Raw genomic sequence first — 18,433 nt, 5'->3', positions numbered from 1 at the left:
TCGAGAACTTTTACTTCACGGGGAGCATTTTAATTTCCTATTCCTATGTAAAATAAAAACGTTCCTGTTACGGACTTTTGCATCCCACTGTACACTTTCAGCATCTCCTTTTCCATTACCCACCCATTACAAAAATAGTTACGCTTTATAGTCACGGCCGACGTAAAGACCTCGCCGTTACAAAGACGAGCGTTACAATAGCCGCTGTAAACCCGATACTATAGCGACAAGCCTATCAAAATTTCTATGGCGCATCCACGCGGCATGAAATCATATTCGCTTTGAAAAGGCTCGCCCGGCTCGAAAGCATCGAAGAAAGTGTTGCATGAATGGTGGCGGGTAACAGGATTCTGAAACCGTAATCCTCGGCGAAAATTCGAACTTTTCGGAAAAGGATTATTCGAAGTAACGCCGTCATCGAGTTATCGGAAACTTTCATTTTTATTCGGGCGGTTCGGTTGAATCAGAAAAATCGTTCGACTGTTCGTTTATTTTCGGGGGATGGATTTCGAAAATCCTCTTCCAGCAGCTGCGCCAAATTTTGTTTGTCCCTCACGGTTTGAAAATTCAGCGCGTCCGAAACCCAAGCGACCCGAATTTTGGCAGATCTCCACGAGCGAGTCGAACGCTGGATTAAACGCGACTGATGAATCGCGTGCGTAGAAATTGCCCGAGGGTCCGTGTACTAATCGACGAAAATGAGCGTTAACGAGGCCCGTTTTCGCGACACCGTTGGAATCTTTCTCTCGAATCTATTAAAGTGCTCTAGGCTACGAAGAAATCATTTCTGTCGCAAAGTGGATTGAAATTAAGAGGATTAGCTAGGACGTGTAATAATATCGGCTACGCGCGATTGGATGTTCGCCGTTGATTTCTATTGTCGCGAAAACGAGAACGTTCGTGCGTCAACGTGCTTTTTATGGGGTCGTTTTATCGAGTGTCACAATATCTGTATGTCTACATACATATTCCAGGAGAAATCAAAATGAGCGCGCCAACGACTACTGTCGTAATCCCGATTCGTAAAGCATAGTTGGCTCGTACAAACGCGTGCGATTCTTCGATAAACGTTAACGCATATCCCAGTAATAGCAGCTAACACAGCTGCTATACGAGATCGTAATCTCGAGACTTTTTATGCCCTTTCTTTACCGGAGGAAAATATCTATTATTTATGGTTGCAATATTTCAACAGGCTTTAATTCGTTCTGAAATTATGTATGTAGGGAGAAGCGAACCATTTCGAATATCTACTTAAATTGTAAGGTTTTATGGGAATTAACCCATATTAATAGGGATTGGACACTATGAGTGTTGCAGTGAAAATAACACTAACGTCGACAATTTATTTTTTAAAAACTAGTCACCGAAAATAATCTGTACCCTCGAAGTAATAATTCGTCTTTGAATATTTTTATCTCGAGTGGAGCAATGCTCAAGCCACTCATTCTTCAGAAAAATAGACACGGTATTCGTGCACCAAAGCATTTTCCTTTAACGATAATAATACCGCACGGTCTCTGTGTAATTAAAAAGCAATCTGTTAAATTATCAACGCATGAATTGCTGCTAAACGACTCGCGACGTGGGTAAATCACGACCGCAGTTTCTGATGCATGAAAACGGTTAATTATTAATTGACGGAGACGTCAGACCTTCCATGGCGTATTTTCACGACGCTAGGATTCACCCCCGAAAGGGGTGGAACTTGTCTTTATCGCGCGCACAAAGAAATATGACATGGCGGGCACGTATACGACGATAACGCGGAGGAACGAAAATGGTTGGGGTGAAAAAGGATTCGCCGAAATCGCATTGTAAGCTCTTTGAAGATATCCCTCAACTCGAGATGCGGAGCGTGAGAGATCGTCCGAGGATCTTTTTTCGTGGGGAGGAATATCGTTGACGGATAAATGCCTCGGCATCCTGTAAAATGTTGTTTCCACGTTTACGTAAAAAAACTCTGTGCGTATACTAAAAGATGCATTTCGAATTTCCTTTGCGACTAAAATTATCGTAACGATACAAATTTACCAGAGGAGATGAATTTTAGATCGGAGATTGTAAACATGAATCTAAAGACTGATGGAGTAGGTTAAAAAAATTCCAAGCTATGATTAATCACAGGTATAATTTGTGGATTATAAAGTAATTTCTAACTTCTGTTTCTAATTGATTCGTGAAATTTTTGTTTGGTGATCTTTAATGTTAATCTTTGTTTCGTTTCGTTATAGTTCAAGTCGTTTTAATCGAAGATATGTTAAAAATAATTCGTTAGCAAGTTAATAAATTTTGCTCGAATTTTTTAACGAAAGGAGTACCGATATAAATTGGTTAGTTTTTAGAGCGAGATACTCTTTGAAATAAGACGAAATCTAAATTTCTAACGGAGAATAGACAAAAAACCTAATATTTTTAATTTTATTCATTCCGAATATATTAATAACTCGTCATTGCTTCTGTTTCAGTGCGGTGGATTTCCATGCGTCGAGAATGTCAAACGCAAAGCGCCTAGGGTAAGTCCTAAAAAATTACGTGACTACTGTCTGCTCCACTGAATCTTCAACTAAACGTGAAAGAGCACAGAACGTGCGTAATGTTTTCTCTATTTTACGAACTCGGTTTTATCAATATTTTGCTTTTATCAACGGTGGACTATGGCGCCTCAGCTTCTGTTTCTATTAATTTTTGCTCTCTTTCAACGTTACGGCTAAGAGTATGAAGCTTCATAAGAGGAATTTGCGGGTATTCAGGCGTCTTTCTTATGTAATCGAATTACTCGAATCCAATTAATGGAGTCTCGATGACGGGACGACGCGACCGAGCGCGAAGCTTCTCCCTCGACTTCATTCGGTTTCGTGTACACAGACGATCGTAATTAAACGCACATTCGATGCATGTATGCAGAAACCGTGCGTTGTTTGCGAATAGCAATTCGGAGCGTACTACATAGATTGAACGTAACGCGGCCCATACCGTGCTGGGAATGCGTACTCGATCGTCCCGTGTTCGTCTTACTGGCCAATTAATGGACTCTGGCTCGACTGTCCATAGGAACAGTTAATTCTAACATTTTCGTTCGTAGCACGAAAGATTATACGAGTCAGATTAGACTATGGAAACATTCTTATCCAACCGACTTAGGATTCCAAAATTTTAAACTTTCATAAAATGCCACGGGAAACCTATTAACTATATAAAGCAATATGTCGTATATTTTGTGACCTCGGTCAAGTATTTGTCGAGTATTTCTGCACCTCGGCATAATAAAGGTGCATGCACAGAATGAGCTTAATATTTCTGTGTCAATTACATTCGCGTCCATAATTCCGAGTCGGACTGTACAATACATCGAGCAACTCTAATTGTAGGATCAATTACCAGTGGAATAACAATATCCACTTCAGAGAAATGGCAATTAAGAGCGTAAGAAGCTTGCCCTGCAGAATACATGTGGTAATGAATATCAAGCGAGATGAAATGAAATACTAAAATAAGACATACATACACATCTACAGAGTATTCCACTTTTTAAATAAAGATTATTCTGGTATAATGAAAAATATCGATGTAAAAGTAACAAGTATGATACGATTTATTACAAGAAAAGAAAGTACATTGACTATAAATATTGTAATTGTTATTTCTACATTGTGAAGAATTTAACTCGAAGGGGACCAAATAAAGAGTGGAAAAGTCGAGGATAAAGGAGACTGCGAATCGGACCTACAATTTAAATATAATTTGCAAAGTGCGCTAAAGAGATTCAAACGATTACATTTCTTTAAAGAAAAATCCAAATGTTACTTTATTGCCTCGCAAACCTTCTAGAATATTAAAATATGCAGAATACTGTTATCCTAGCAAATATTAATTAAGACAATCTGCCTCTAATAGAATTTTTTCAACTTTTCATAATTTTACAGACTTACAATACGTGTAATTAAACTGTTAACTATATTAAAACTTCTGATGTAATCAGTTTACATTGAATTGTACAAAGAGAGTACTTTTAACAGTACTAAGACCTCTGATTTTCATGGAATTTATTTACCTCGTTGAAAGGTGTGTGCAACTGGTGTCAATAGCTACGCGTTGAAATAATATCGAAGGCAAACACAAAACGTGAACGTCGCGAGAAAATCGGGGGCAGAAAAAGAAACTGAGCGTGCAGTAAACTTCGAAGCGGATAAGACGAAGCGGAGTCGAGAATAGTCAGGAAGGAGGAAATCTGAAAACAATGTGCTGCACGTATCTATGTATGTACATACTGTACCTACATACGACTGCATTGCGTCAGATGCATCGTATGCTAGCTGCATTAGGAGTGGAATAACGATACGTCGTTTCGTCGCCTGGCATGGCGTCGTGATTTGCTTCGGAGCAATAATATTACACGTTCCACCGTCTATTTCCCGCCCTGACACCGAACTGCTTCCAGCTGCTGGAATTATTTGAGCCACTCCCACCTACGACGGAACAAACGCTGTGAAATTTTGAAGTCTTGGAAAAATTGATCTCTCCCTTTCCTAGTAATACATTCATTTATCTTTTCTACGACTCTGCTAACTTGAAAGGATGATATATCGAAATTGAGAAACTTCGTCGAGTCGGTAAAATAAATAATGAAAATGTTTGTAGGCGAGATATGTATAATAAAATAAAATTATGATAGAATTACGATTTTGTAGGTAATCTAGGTCTATTATGAATGTGTTATATTTAATTATAATTCAATTTTATTATACGGACATCGTTCACTTGTATTTTTATTGCATTCGATAGAATATAGTTAACAATTTAATTACATGTATTATATTTAATTACATGTATTACATGTATTTGCCAGGATAATAGTATTCAACTGGATATTTTAATATTCTAGAAGGTTTATGAGGCAATAAAATAACATTTAGATTTTTCTTTAAAGAAATGTAATCGTTCGAATCTCTTTAGCGCATTTTGCAAATATATTTAAATTGTAGGTCCGATTCACAGGCTCCTTTATCCTCGACGTCGCACTCTTTATTTGGTCTCCTTCAAGTTAAATTTTTCATAATGTAGAAATAACAATTACGATATTCTGTCATTTTTCATAATTCTTTTACAAATGTCGTTTGCGAATCGGCCCATCGAACCGAGGCGCCAGCCCCGCATCGATCGGTTAATCGATCGACAGCGGGCGCTCTCGTACAGCTGATGAGTTTTCGGCCGTTTTCGGCCGTTTTCGGCCGTTTTCGGAACGCGCACCGACGGCGCTCGCGGCGCATGCGCAGAGCCACCATTCTGGTTTAACAAGTCACCGTATACTCACGCACACTTTAGTTTTGTTTTCTCATTCTTTCGTCAGTGCAATGTTTAACGAGAGTTTAATTAGAAGATATTAACGGAAAACATTGACCAATCAGAGCGCGAGTATCACGGTGAGCGGCCGCGGTAGCGTAGGCTACGCGCTAGGTGGCCGCTCTCGTACGCTACCGCGGCCGCTCCCCGGCATACTCGCGCTCCGATTGGTCGGCCGCCTAGCGCGTAGCGTACGCTACCGTGGGCGCTCCACCGGCATACTCGCGTTCCGATTGGTCGGCCGCTTAGCGCTCGCGCTCTGATTGGTCAGTGTTTTCCGCTAATATCTCCCCAACGAAGCCTCGGACAACATTTTCGCTAAGGAAAAAGTTGTTTCAAATCACCTCCCGAACCACCCCTTTCAACGACTTCCAACATTTTTGGAACACCCTGCATAGAATGAAACTAAACTGTAAGGCGTACCAACAGTTAGCAATCCGACTAAGTTGGCCATCGATATCCATTAAAAACAGTGAGAAACCGACGAGCGTTAGGTGTCATAAATCCTCAGCGTAACGTTCGGTGCAAAATGCCCTCACAATCAGCAGGAAGACGCAACGTTAGCAAGATCGATCGTTCGGAAAGGAGCTCGGCCAGCTACTCTTTTCGTAGGATTCGTACACGCCGTGCTTGCATGGAAAGTGGGCCGTGGGTGGGTGGGAAACGAGGGAATCGTTAGCAGAAATGAAAACAAATTGCCTGGGCGGGCGGCTTCCGAGAGGGTCGAGGCTGCGGGGTGCCGGGCAGTGTGATTTGACAAATGGCGTATGATAAAAGTGCGCAACGTTCATTAAGGGGAATGGTCCGCGGCGGTAATGCAACCCCGATCGTAAAACTGATGCATTGTAAACAAGTTCAGGCGTATCGAGCGATACCACTCCACCACGCAGGGAACCGGGTTACCGTTTCGCACGTCGATCGTTCCGTTTTACAACGTTATGTCCTCGGGGTTAAGTATGCTTTTAACCCTCTCAGTGCCAAGATTCTAAATTCTTCGTCGCGACTACTCCCTTGCTCGAGACTTCGCGCTCAGCTGAATACCTTTTTACATTTCTTTTTTTACATTTCTGTGAAAGCTTGCCACGCGTTAAATTATCGAAACATTTTATTGCTACGTGACATCTGTTTGTATTCTTCACGTTATTTTCTGTCTTGAGACCGTCTTACTGTTGGTCATTTTTAAATTGAAATTTTATTGAAACATTCAAACATGGAGGAGGGTTCGTTACGTTTCTATTTAAGATAATAATAGTTACAGATGTAGTAACCCAAATATAGAGGTGTATCGTAGGTGTATCGTATCAGTAAATTCTGTTTAGAACCGGTTAACTACGAAGATTCAGCCACTCGATACTTGATACTGCTTTAACGTACTGGACGAAATAATCTCCTCGAGAACAGTTAGCGAAACTGAGGAAAGAAGCTCGACAATTCGAGGCTTCTTCGAATCTTACCCTAGAATCTCGAGAGGGATCCGATACGCGTATCGAGATCTTAAGTCGTTGGACGAAATCGAAACATCTTCAGCGTATACTGTTTCTCGTTTCCTTTACTTTCAGAAATCTGGAGTTATACTGATCCGGTTAGGAGGAGGCAGAGATTTAACATCGTAGAAATTTATTCCCTATATTTATCCGATCAAACAGTTACTCGAATAAACTTTTATTCGTTCCGCTTAAAATTTAATTTCATTCGGGTTGAAGTTTCATTTTACCTGATATTAGAATTTTCGTTAAACAAATGACAGACAAGAAGCCGTCTATGTTTCATTCGATATTCCGATCTTTTATTTAAATAAACATTTTGGCGATTTTTGGAGAAAAATACGTGTGGCGAATATCAAAGATTTTTCTAAATTCTTATTTTTATTCTTACTCGATTTAATAGTGTTATTGGAAAATTAAATATTTATAGAACATTGAAATTTTTGTCCTCGGATGTACTCAAACTACTACAGAATGTCTACTACTCTGCAGTAGATTAACAGATTATACTGGCTTTAGAATGCTTCCCTTCTATCGATAACAATGCAGCTTATATTTCAGCGTGCGTTAATTCTCTCAAGAACAGGCCTTGTATTAAATCATAGCTGTTCAAGTTTATTATGATTTATCAGCCTGTATTTACTTCCCTGTGTATTTTCTATCGCCGTATTATTGCGAATGTCAGTGTAAAACGATGATAATTTTATAATTTTATATCTGCAATGAAATGAATAATTTCTTTGTAGTTGTAACAATATGATGTCGAAGTATTGTCCATTCGAGCATGGTTATCGTAACCAACAGAAATGCAACATTATTTTTTGTCAGTTCGAAGGAATACAGGCCAACGCTGGATTAAGGTCCAACAAGACTTATGTGCATAATCGCCTTAAAACGTGATGTAAGAGTAGCAATTAACAGCAGCAGAAATACTGTAAAGCAGTTTGTGCTCAGTTATGGGCAACAATTTGTTCTTCTTTGAATGAACAATATTAAACCGCATAAATTTCCCTTTAACCGGGCAAAGTAACTGTGAAACTCTTTCTCGGATACAGTTAGTCGAGTATTTATAGGTGAGCTGTAGATACTACCAGTTAACGTAAGAAATAAGATCACGAATGCTTTGAAAATTCACCACATTAGGATCTGTATCAAAGGATCCAGTTTTACATTTACGTATAGGTTTTAATCTCTTTGTAACGAAACCATTCTTTCGCCGACGATGAATAACGAAGCAAGAATTCAATCCGTATCGCTGCAAAATTTATCGCTCTATGAATAGCACTCAATCAATTTCGGTCAAAAAGACAATCAACAGAATTCTGACGCATGCATCTTAATCGGATCTCGAAACAATTTCTCGATTACTAGCAATTCAATTACCATCACTGATATCACAATATATTCTAATGCCTTCTTTCTAAATTATAATACTATGATCTAAATAATAGTTTCCTTCGCTAGTATTTTGTATATATTACACAATCCCTCAATTACTAGGTATCATATATGTTGCAAAACATTTTTATAACGCTACAAACTGAACCAACGTGTCTCAGCAAACATACTCGTATATTTCGAAGAAACTATAGTCACTACCAAAAGTTTCCAAATAATTTAATTTCTGTATGGTCCTGTTATCAATTTTACACTATTAATAGTAAGAAACCGTGAAGGATGGAAAGATAAATGTACGATTTCACGTTGACAGTGCGCGGTATAAAAAAATGTTCTTCTATATTTCATGGGACACCGCGTTGCGCCGGCGCTACTTCCGGTACTGTTTCCGACATAATGTAACGCCACCGAATCCGCGGGCGTAACTTCCGACTTTTGTTTCTCCGTTTTTACGCTTCGTTTTTTTTCCCCTGTTTTCTTTTTAGTTTTTCGAATGAAAGTGTCGTGGCTCGGAACGACGAAAAAATGGCGCAAACAGAAGAAAAATGTGGGAGCAAAAGGAACCTCCAGACTGCTACAGAACGTCCATTGTCCGGTAGGGTTTCATTCGGTGGAAATTCAGAGTGGCAAGTCGCCTTTTTTAACGCGCTCGAAGGCGGCTCCTTCCGACCAATTAATTTGCACCTAACGCCGCTTTAAGTCCAAAAGAAAACGCCGAGCCCTTTGTGTCGGCCAACAGCCCCAACGTACGAATTTGTAACCGTAAATTCAATCTTATAACCCCTCTTTGGGGTCAATAACCCCACTAGCGATCCCTTTATCGACCGGCCGCTTTTATTTCTTAATAAAAAGCGACAGAGACATAACTGTGTCGAGCGAGACGGCTTAAAATGAAGGTTAAAAAAATATTGGAGATACGATTTTAACGATCAGAAGAATTATTTAAATATTACCAGGTGTCGGATAAAAATTCCACGACCTGAATGTTAAAAATTTGTTTCGTTTCCTTCTTGTGAGCCCGTTGTTTGCATTATATTTGATTTCATCCATGATCGCGTGAACACTGAGCATTTATTTACCAAACATTTTTTACTATCTTTCAAGAATATCTAAATACTCGTATAATTTATAAAAGAAAAACAGAAGGTGTTCCTTTCTCGCTCCATCTCTTTTTCCAATTTCTCCCTCAGAAACATCGCATTTCCACGCGTAGAATTTTGTCCGCGATATTACAACGACGAAGTCTACCAACAACTGACGCAGTAACAATCGCAACTATAGCCGACTCTGGCTTAGTGCCTACCGATTAATATTTAGGGTTTAAAACGAACAATAGCGCGCGTACGCGGGCACAATCGCCAGCCGGTGCCGTCGAATAATGCGAATAATGGCTGCGGGATGCTTACACGCGGATAATTACGTCCATGGCGATACGTAATAAGAGAAACGGAGTTGTTCGCCACGTCCGGTGTGTAAATTCCCAAGAACGTAGTCTCGGAAGCACAAGAAGCGGTAAAATTATGCCGCGAACGCAGGGGGGCGGGAGGTCTGCCCTCCGTTTTCCATAAGAGCTAAGACAACCGTAGACAGGCTTACGAGGCACGTTATGCGGAGATTTGGTGATTTGCATAAAGCTGATTTGTGCCGTTGGTTCGCATTGTGGAGGGATAGAGAGACAGTTGGCTTGTTACGGGATGAATGAGGAAAGAGAAACCGTGAAACAGGAGTGGTTCGAACGCGAGGGTGTGCGGGGGAGGGTTGGAAGGGGAGGCACTCGGTTCCACAATCGCTGAAATTTCGCGCGATGGATCCTTATCGAGGCGAATGCATAATTTCGAGGTGTAATGTAGTCTTATCGGGAGGGTTGCTGGGACGGGACGGGGAAAGTACTCGTTGATAGTGACGTCTGATTGCTCGCCGATTGTCTGCCGTGGAATTTAACTCCGTCAGGAATTGATTGATACGTAAATTCCTCTCTGCCTTTCATACACGCGGCACGGCCGACGAGCAGCTACGAGATAATGAACTAAACAGTGGCGCGAAGCTGTGGGGAGACGTTTGCGCGTTAACACGCGACCGAACGAGCCGAACTCGAACCTCGGTGCGTGGAAATTGCGGATTTTAAGCGAGGTACAGGAACGTTTTTATTCGCGCGGATCTCTGTCGAGTATTTTAGATTTCTTGTTGAGATATTTTATGACCGTTCGTTTGACATACAATGACGAGTTAGGGTCGACTGTTCGCTTCATGATCCAGTGTAGAGTTTTCTGAGTCCGACTCGTCCTGATTCACAGTGGTTCGTTGAATTTTTGATGTACGCGAAATCAGTAAGCTGGAATAATGTATTTATTACGTATGTAACACTAAAAGCTATTTGTGTTCTCCGAATATAATGATTATCGAGACGAGATTTATCTCGTCTGATGCGCATCACACAACCTGGAGTAACATTAAACATGAAACCCTTAAACATCGAAATTAGAATGCTCCCAAACTCTGAGCAACCGCGACGTTCGAACCGATTTTTGGGTGGGTCTGCGAATTCGACGAAGAGAATTGATTACACTCGAGCGAACTTGAAGCATCATCGCTATTCCGATGCACCGCAATGGTACTCTAGATGAAATGTTCTTCGAATCAAATTTCCTTTCAATGAACGCGCGGCGGGCGCTTATCGATCTCGTCGAACTATCTGGAAGAGCCCGAGTGGTTGAACAATTGGTTGACAATTCTATTGTCGCAAGTCCGCTTCCTTAGTCCTTACATCTCCGTTTCAATGTCCTTAACCTGCCGAGTGGAATGGCCACTCGACTCCTCTCTCTTGTGCCCTCTCTTCTCGTCCTCGTAATTCTGGCTCTGTACTTTTGGAGACTCCTTCTGGCGTTCTCCGTCAAGGGAGACTTCATTCTCAGATTGGACGGAAGTTCGTCGCGTTAGATTATACTTGCCGACTTCTCGCGAGACACTCGAGAGTGGAATCCTCTCGGGGCGACATTAATCGAAGCCTCGACGTGAAAAGTGGTTGTTAACTAACAAGCGCGAGAATGGGAGGATAGATTTTTTCCGTTGCTGCAGTTCCCGACAAGTTTTACCGAGACCAAAACTTTTCGAGAGCTAATGCTCCGAGAATCTTTTACATCGTTATACGTTTAAAGTGTTATACGCGATTGTCATGGCTGAAATTTCAGAGTTTCGTTTTAAGAATTAAACACATGCTCCGATCTTAAACAAAGCGTCATTTTACAGTACAAGTTAACCTTACGAGTTATTAACCTTATTTAAAAATGGCCAAGACGTTGGCATCTTCTTGGAAGATTTGTTGTTGGAATAATTTCTTGCGAAAAAGCATTCCTGGAAAACACGATGCTCGATGTCGAAAGTGGATTTCTGGTAGCGGATTTAAGGACTCGGAACCGCAGCTTTCCATGGCACGAGTTCCTCGTAAAGATGGCGGAACGGAGTTGATAGCGAAGCGAAAGAAACATGAGAATAAGTAACCAGGAGAAGCCCAATACTCTTCGCGAGTGGTTTAAAAGGTAGCCCAGCGATGATAGAAAAGAACAGGTAGGAAATTGAAGGAAAAGCTACGAAGAAGAAAGCGCGGGAGAACGAATCCTCTCGGCTTGCACGGTTTGCTTTATATCGTCCGACTCGTCTTCTGTTTCCACCGGCCTCGCGTTTCGTCGTGAATGTCTTCGAGTTGGGTTCGCGCAACCTTGCGAAAGAGTTCTTCGCAGCGCCACCGATCATCGGTGGTTCATTATCGGACCGAATTGAATTCCGAGAAAGGATTCGCCTGCTCGTTCCTCTTTCCAAAGGTCTGTCTATTCGTCGTTGTCGAAGGATGCGAGCCACTGACCCGCGCATAAACGAACGTTATGAATCCACCGGGGAAATATTCATCCGTGAGTTCCAGCGCTGGGCCCTCGGCGTCGGAATCGAAGCGTTCGTCGTGCCTGCATATAGAGGAAATCGAGGATGAGTCGAACTGCCGGGGTCGGAGGGAGGGCCGAAGAGTAAGAAGAAGTAAAGTGGAAACGGCAGAGGTCTGAAACCTTTGCCGCCCGAGGAGGGTAGGGGGTGGCATGGAGGCATTTCTATCTCGGCGTGAGATCGAGAGGAAATCTTGAGATCGTCGAAGACGGAGAAGATTGCCACCGTCTCGACAGGAAAGGACGTCGACGGTGGCTGCCGGGGGGTGGACGGGGGTTAGGAGGAGTTCGCCCAGCCTCCTACATCCTCGATGAAACTCGCGCGATTTACTCCACCGCCGGCGTTGCCACGTATCTGTGAAATAATGGATAACGCTTCGAATCCTTTTCATATTCCCTTTGCCCGCCTTACGCTTCGCGGAGTATACGGTTCAGGGAATAATCCGTGGTACCTAATATATGGAATTCCATGGTAAATACCCTCGCGTGCGTTCGGCGGACCTTTCATATCTCGATGTCGAGGGTGGCGGACAGCCACGAGGGGCACAGCCGTGTAGGGGATGATTCTGCGTGCGATAGTGAATAGAAACGGCGGGATAATGTTTTGCTGTAGGAGGAGATAGATTTTGAAGATTGGTTGGAGCAGTTGCTGGTCAACTCCGAGAATATTTTGTTAGATTTCCAAGTTATAAATGGCCACGAACAATTTTGCCAATTTGGTAGACGAACTCCTTTTTCTTTTAACCTCTTCAGAGACGACTTTCTTTTGTTATCAAATTTTTGTTCTTTTTGTTATTGACAGTAATTATAGTTATAACGAACTGAACGTCCACATATGTGGCCAAGGACGTAAGAGGTCAACAACTTTGGAAGTACAATGCGTTGATACATCGGTAGGTAATTAGAAAATTCATAGTAGTCTCTGCCATTTTCACTGTTTATAGAAAAGTTTTCAACTGCTGACTCGTTGAAAGTATTATTAGTAAATGTGAACATTATACGGAATATATCCTGACACGTGATACTCTCAGCTCAGCTCGGTACGAATGAACAATTCTACGATCAATTGAATTTGATAAAATAGTAAATTCAACCGTATCCCTTGCCTGACATGGTCTCTCGGTTATATTTATGTACCCTAATGTAGTTGCAAATGGCCACATTGGATCCCAATAGAACCAACAGACAACCTGCTTAAAATATGCTCGATCTTGTCGATACTTCAGATGCTTTATCTGATTCGTTAGCAACCTTCTCGTAGATTTTGCTGAAATATTCAAACGCTCGTAATGGACGTTGAATAAGGAAATGGTTTTAAGTGGCTCGAAATATAGAATTCTGGCGAGCTTGAATCGGAAGGACGAACAGGTTAGACAATAAATAGTGAACGATCTATCCATCTGTTAGAAAATTCGTTCAAGAACTGTCTGGTTACTCCTGAAATTGGGCGAGTGCAAGCATAAATCATATGTGACGTGCATCTAATGGAATTTCTGCACGTAGTTCGTTCAATTCATTACTCTAGAAATTGGGTTCCATTAAGAAGAACAAGGGATTAATCGAACACGTTATATAACTACTTTCGTGGAATCCGTTACATTAGTTCAGTTTATAATGATTGACATGTTAAATACAACAGAAACACGGAGGAAAGAGATACAGTAGGAAAAAGAGAAACTCAGATGTGAGAAAATACTCTTTCCCCTCTTGTGAGAACAAATTCTTTCCTATTCATCTGTAAATTATACGGCTCTCCATTGATCTGTTATTTCTGGAAGAATGTTCTAAAAGATAACAAAGAAGAAGAGGGAGCATTTAAAATGTACATTAATTATTACCAGGTACGTTAAGTGCTGTACTGATAGTATTGTAGCGATACAAGGTTCTTATAGAAGAAAGATATGTCTTAAAAGTAAATTTAAATCCTTATTGATTTCAGATGAAAACTACGACCTCCAGAATGTACGCAAAACAGCTACGTTTGATACCGACAGCTGATATGTTCCATATTTTCCGAGGAAATGCTTCCAAAAAATTACAATATTTACTTGAATATATCTATAAAATGCACTGAAAGTTTCATTAAATTATATACATTCCTTTCTTGCTAAAAAAATCACGCAAATCGCTAAAAAAGAAAACGTACTCTTAAACTTATGTCAACCCTTCCGATATATTCAGCCTGTACCATCTACCGAAAAATCGACATACTCTTTCCAGACAACCCAGTACATTCTCTTCTACAACTCTCGCAATTTTTCTTATCTCAACCCACCCTATCGATATTTTCCCACCATCTTCCTACTCATTATCCACGAACGTTTATCCTCTTTACTTTTACTTCAACGGTTTATTTTTCCGTCTCGCCCAATCGATGCCCATAACTTCACCCCGTTCGATTGCTCTTCCATTTCAATCGCCCATTTCTATTTATCCCCTTTTTACCTCGTTTCGTGCATCGAGTAATTATCGACGGAAGCTACCGTTCGCTTCGCACACGTACTTCCCGGGAGGAACATGATACATTCTTCTTTCTTCTCCCGCGAAACTTGTTCCGGTGGCTTCTACCGGGGAAAATGTGGTTCGCCCTCGCAGCTGTTACCGCGAAACGGCGGTTTCGACACTTCGATATTTTCTAAGAATCTTAACAACAAGGTCTTAGCTCTGTACCTGGCGCCGGGGATGGTTCGGTTCACAGTGGAACTTTGTGCGGTGCCACGTACCGTGGAAACTTTGAAGTAGCAAGAAAATACGCCTTTACGCGGAGGAGACACGTGTACATGTTCCTATCCGGAGCTGCACTTTTATCAGAGAATCTTCCTCTCGGAGACTCTCAGTCAACCGTAATTTTTTATCGATTACAAGAAGGGGTGACTCGGAGGAAGATACTTCTAAAGTAGACTTACGAGGAATTGCGACTTTGCACGACTATCGCTGATGAGACATTTGGATAATTAAATGGGTAGCTGGAACAACATCGTACGCTGCGATGAGCGAATATTTTTTTAAAAAGTTAATGACTTCAGAAACAAAGAAACGTGTATAATTCTATTTACTTCTACCTGTTGATTCTTCGTTAAATGAATAATTGTTACGCTCATATACAGTAGTGTTTTATATAATAATAATGAGGTATAGGATGTGCACGGTATAACTTTAAAATTCCATACGAATTCTATATTATTTCTCGTAATGAAAGTGACAAGTATACTATAGTTTTTGTGATTTTATTCGACCCTTTTCAAGTGCTACAATAATCCGTAAAAATAAAGAATGAATAGATAGCAAGGTAGATAGGCAAGAAAGCAAGGAAAATGAAAATTTGTACTCGTTCTTTTATGATTAATAAATTTCGAAAGAATCGTATCCTCCAGTTCAGCAATATGCTGGAGCAACGCTTACGGAAAGAAATTCTAAAGAACACGATTATAATGTGTAACTTTATGTGTTCGGTGTTAATCCAGAGCAATGTATCGTCACAGTGTTCGAAGAGGCTGGGTACAATTTTCTTATCTACCCTAAAGCTAAGTGCTCTTAGCCGGCGTCGTAAAAAGTCCTATTTCTCGCAACCGCTTATCCCTTTTTTTACGCGTCGATTACAAAGACGACATTAATTATACCGCGTTAAAGAGTTCCCTTTGAAGCGGCCCATCGCACCGTGTTGTTAACCACGCCATGTTAGAGGAATATCGATGCATTTATACATCGTTACACGTTGGATCCTGCTACCGCTTCGCCAGGGTGATTGACCCGACTACCTTCCGTACGGTCTTTCGAGCAACTGTAGCAGAAACGACGTATTAAAAATGGTCACACCTCGCACTATGTTGTTGAATAACGTTCCCCTTTGATCTTAAAATTCACGTGGACTCGTACAGGGCTCGCTATAAATAGAGAAGCCAGATAATGTTTTTAAAAATGGAAAAAAATAGGAAGTTAAATTTGACTTATCTCTTTTTCATAAAGAAATCTCTTTGTAATTATTTCGCAGGAAGGCGCATTAATACAAATCTTCGCGAATTTGGTTAACTATCATTTTTAATCGTGCTGCGTATATACCGAATTTTTATTTCCGCCTAAACAAGTAGACAGGAATGGTGGAATGGTGCATGTGCATTCGATAGCTGCATTATTTTCTTTGAATAGAAATGAACTGTTTTCATACCAGGGTAAACTGGTAAAAACATGATTAGTTCGCGAGATATTTTAAATTATCGTCCGATTCTCTATTTAACGATTGTATCACTTTTAAATAATTGATCCGATAAATTTATGGATGAACGTACCCGCTAATGCTACGTGTTTCGACATTTCGTTTAGGTCCTTTTCGGTACATGAAACAATCGCATACCTGGTGCAGGATAATTTCGTTATTCGTGCGTACAAAATTATTGTCACTGTGGGTGGCCATTATCATATTTAAAATAGAGTTTAGCTGTAACTCGGTTTAGCGTCAGTTTAGCTTTAATTCAATTGGAAAAGCGCGCGCCGCATACCACGCTGCAGTTGCAGTAATTCTATCTTGCCTAGTACATTGTAACAATGTATAAATAATATCCGTTAAATATACCAACACTGCGCTCTGAATAATGCATCACGTATACGCGATATCGAAATATGGCTCATAGTTCGTTTGTTTACAGTAACATAAAATAGAAAATCGTCTCTATCGTGCGTGTTTGCCTATTGATGCGTCGTACAGTTTATCTCACAGTGAATGCTGTGATACGTGAAACACGAATAAAAAAAAAAATAAGGAATACAAGTTTTCCGTGCGAGGCTTCGTTTTTAAGATAATCGATTTTGAAAATACGTGACACGCGTTCGCTTGATCGATGAATCTCAACATCGGGAATTTCTCTACACTTTTCTGTCTCGATTATATGCACAAAATACAGATTTAATTAAGGGAAGCATTGTATATAAACAGAATAGACACCCGTACCTAAATTCGTTAAATCGAATTTCGCCAAACTGCGCGCATGCCCCAAGCAAGTTTGGAAATCAATTACCTTGAAATTAAAGCTTCGTTCCACGAACTTCGTTTCACGTTTTCCATTTACATTTAAATACCGAATCGTCTCCGATCGATTCGTATTGGATGATACAGAGTGCGTGTGTGTGTGTGTGTGTTTGTGTGTTTGTGTGTGTGACGTGATAGTAAATATGCCGAAGAGAGAAAAGTTTTTAATCACCCTAGGATATTAAAACAGTTTCTCATTAAAAACTACGAGCTGGAGGATTTGAACTTTCTACGTTTAATTCCACGCACATAAACGGAAAAATTAATGAGATTTTGATTAGTTTAACCGTCATCAAAAGATGAGAGGAGGGAGTTTATTTTGAATTCGAAATGAATTTTCTACCGCATTTGTTTTCCTACCGTTTCGTTTTTCCTGCTTTCCTTGGTGTTTTCATTCTCATTTCCTGTTCTCGGAATAATTCTGGGACAGTTTGTATAAACCAATCTCGATCGATCTCAAAATATCCCAGTGTCAAAGTTCTCTCCCCTCTGTCGCCCTTCTTCGCAAAACAGCCACCACAATATGATTATTGTTCGCTTAAGATATCTCGCAATTGTTTTTCTTACTGATCACTTTATCGCAGTACATGTTCACATTGACTGACGCAACTATTCAATCTATTCAAAAGTCACTGATAACGCACTTATGCCTTGTCACATTTTTTTAACTCACCCTGTATATCCCGATACCTTTCTACCTCGAATCGAACCTCTTAAGCCCTCGTTTCCAACGGATCAAGTCCATCTGGTTACCGGTAATAGGGTTATATTTTAACTCTGATCTCCCACCTGAGCTTCTCGATGTTCGTTTTCTTCAATTTCTGATGCCGCATCTTCGTTGGACCGATGAATCTATTATTCGCGCTTTCTTCCAAAAGTGCACTACCTTGAATCTTCGCGAACATCAGAAATCACTTCGCCGAATCCTGGTTCGGTGGACTTTTGTTCTGGATTCGAAAAAAGAATATAAATAGATTCACATAGTAAATGCACATAATATTTCTAAAAAAGTTTCCTCCGCTTTTCTTAATTTTAGTCCGTTATTTACACTCTTGCCAGCTCTGTTCCAAAAAAGCTAAGATGTTTTTCATAAATTTTTGTCCACGATAACAGCAAATGACGATAACTCAAACCTGGAATAGAAATCTAAAAGAATTCCACTCTTGCAAAACAAAAAGGTTAATAATTAAAGGCAGCTAACGGTTTAAAAAAAAAAAATGTGCTCCACTTTACTTAATTTCAGTCCGTTATTT

At 40.5% G+C, this 18,433-nt stretch overlaps 1 protein-coding gene across 1 annotated transcript in view; it reads left to right on the top strand.

Moving 5' to 3' along the window:
* LOC128872715 (neurexin-3b) overlaps window positions 1-18,433 on the top strand; it is a 347,065-nt gene that overhangs the window by 23,403 nt on the left and 305,229 nt on the right. Inside the window, exon 2 of the mRNA XM_054115691.1 lies at window positions 2,469-2,516. Coding sequence (XP_053971666.1) covers window positions 2,469-2,516 — 48 coding nt within the window. The remainder of the gene's footprint in view (window positions 1-2,468; window positions 2,517-18,433) is intronic.

This window comes from Hylaeus volcanicus, chromosome 2 (assembly GCF_026283585.1).
Source record: "Hylaeus volcanicus isolate JK05 chromosome 2, UHH_iyHylVolc1.0_haploid, whole genome shotgun sequence".
Lineage (NCBI taxonomy): Eukaryota > Metazoa > Arthropoda > Insecta > Hymenoptera > Colletidae > Hylaeus > Hylaeus volcanicus.
The sequence above is the reverse complement of the archived record's forward strand: the minus strand, read 5'-3'. Positions and strand labels throughout refer to the sequence as shown.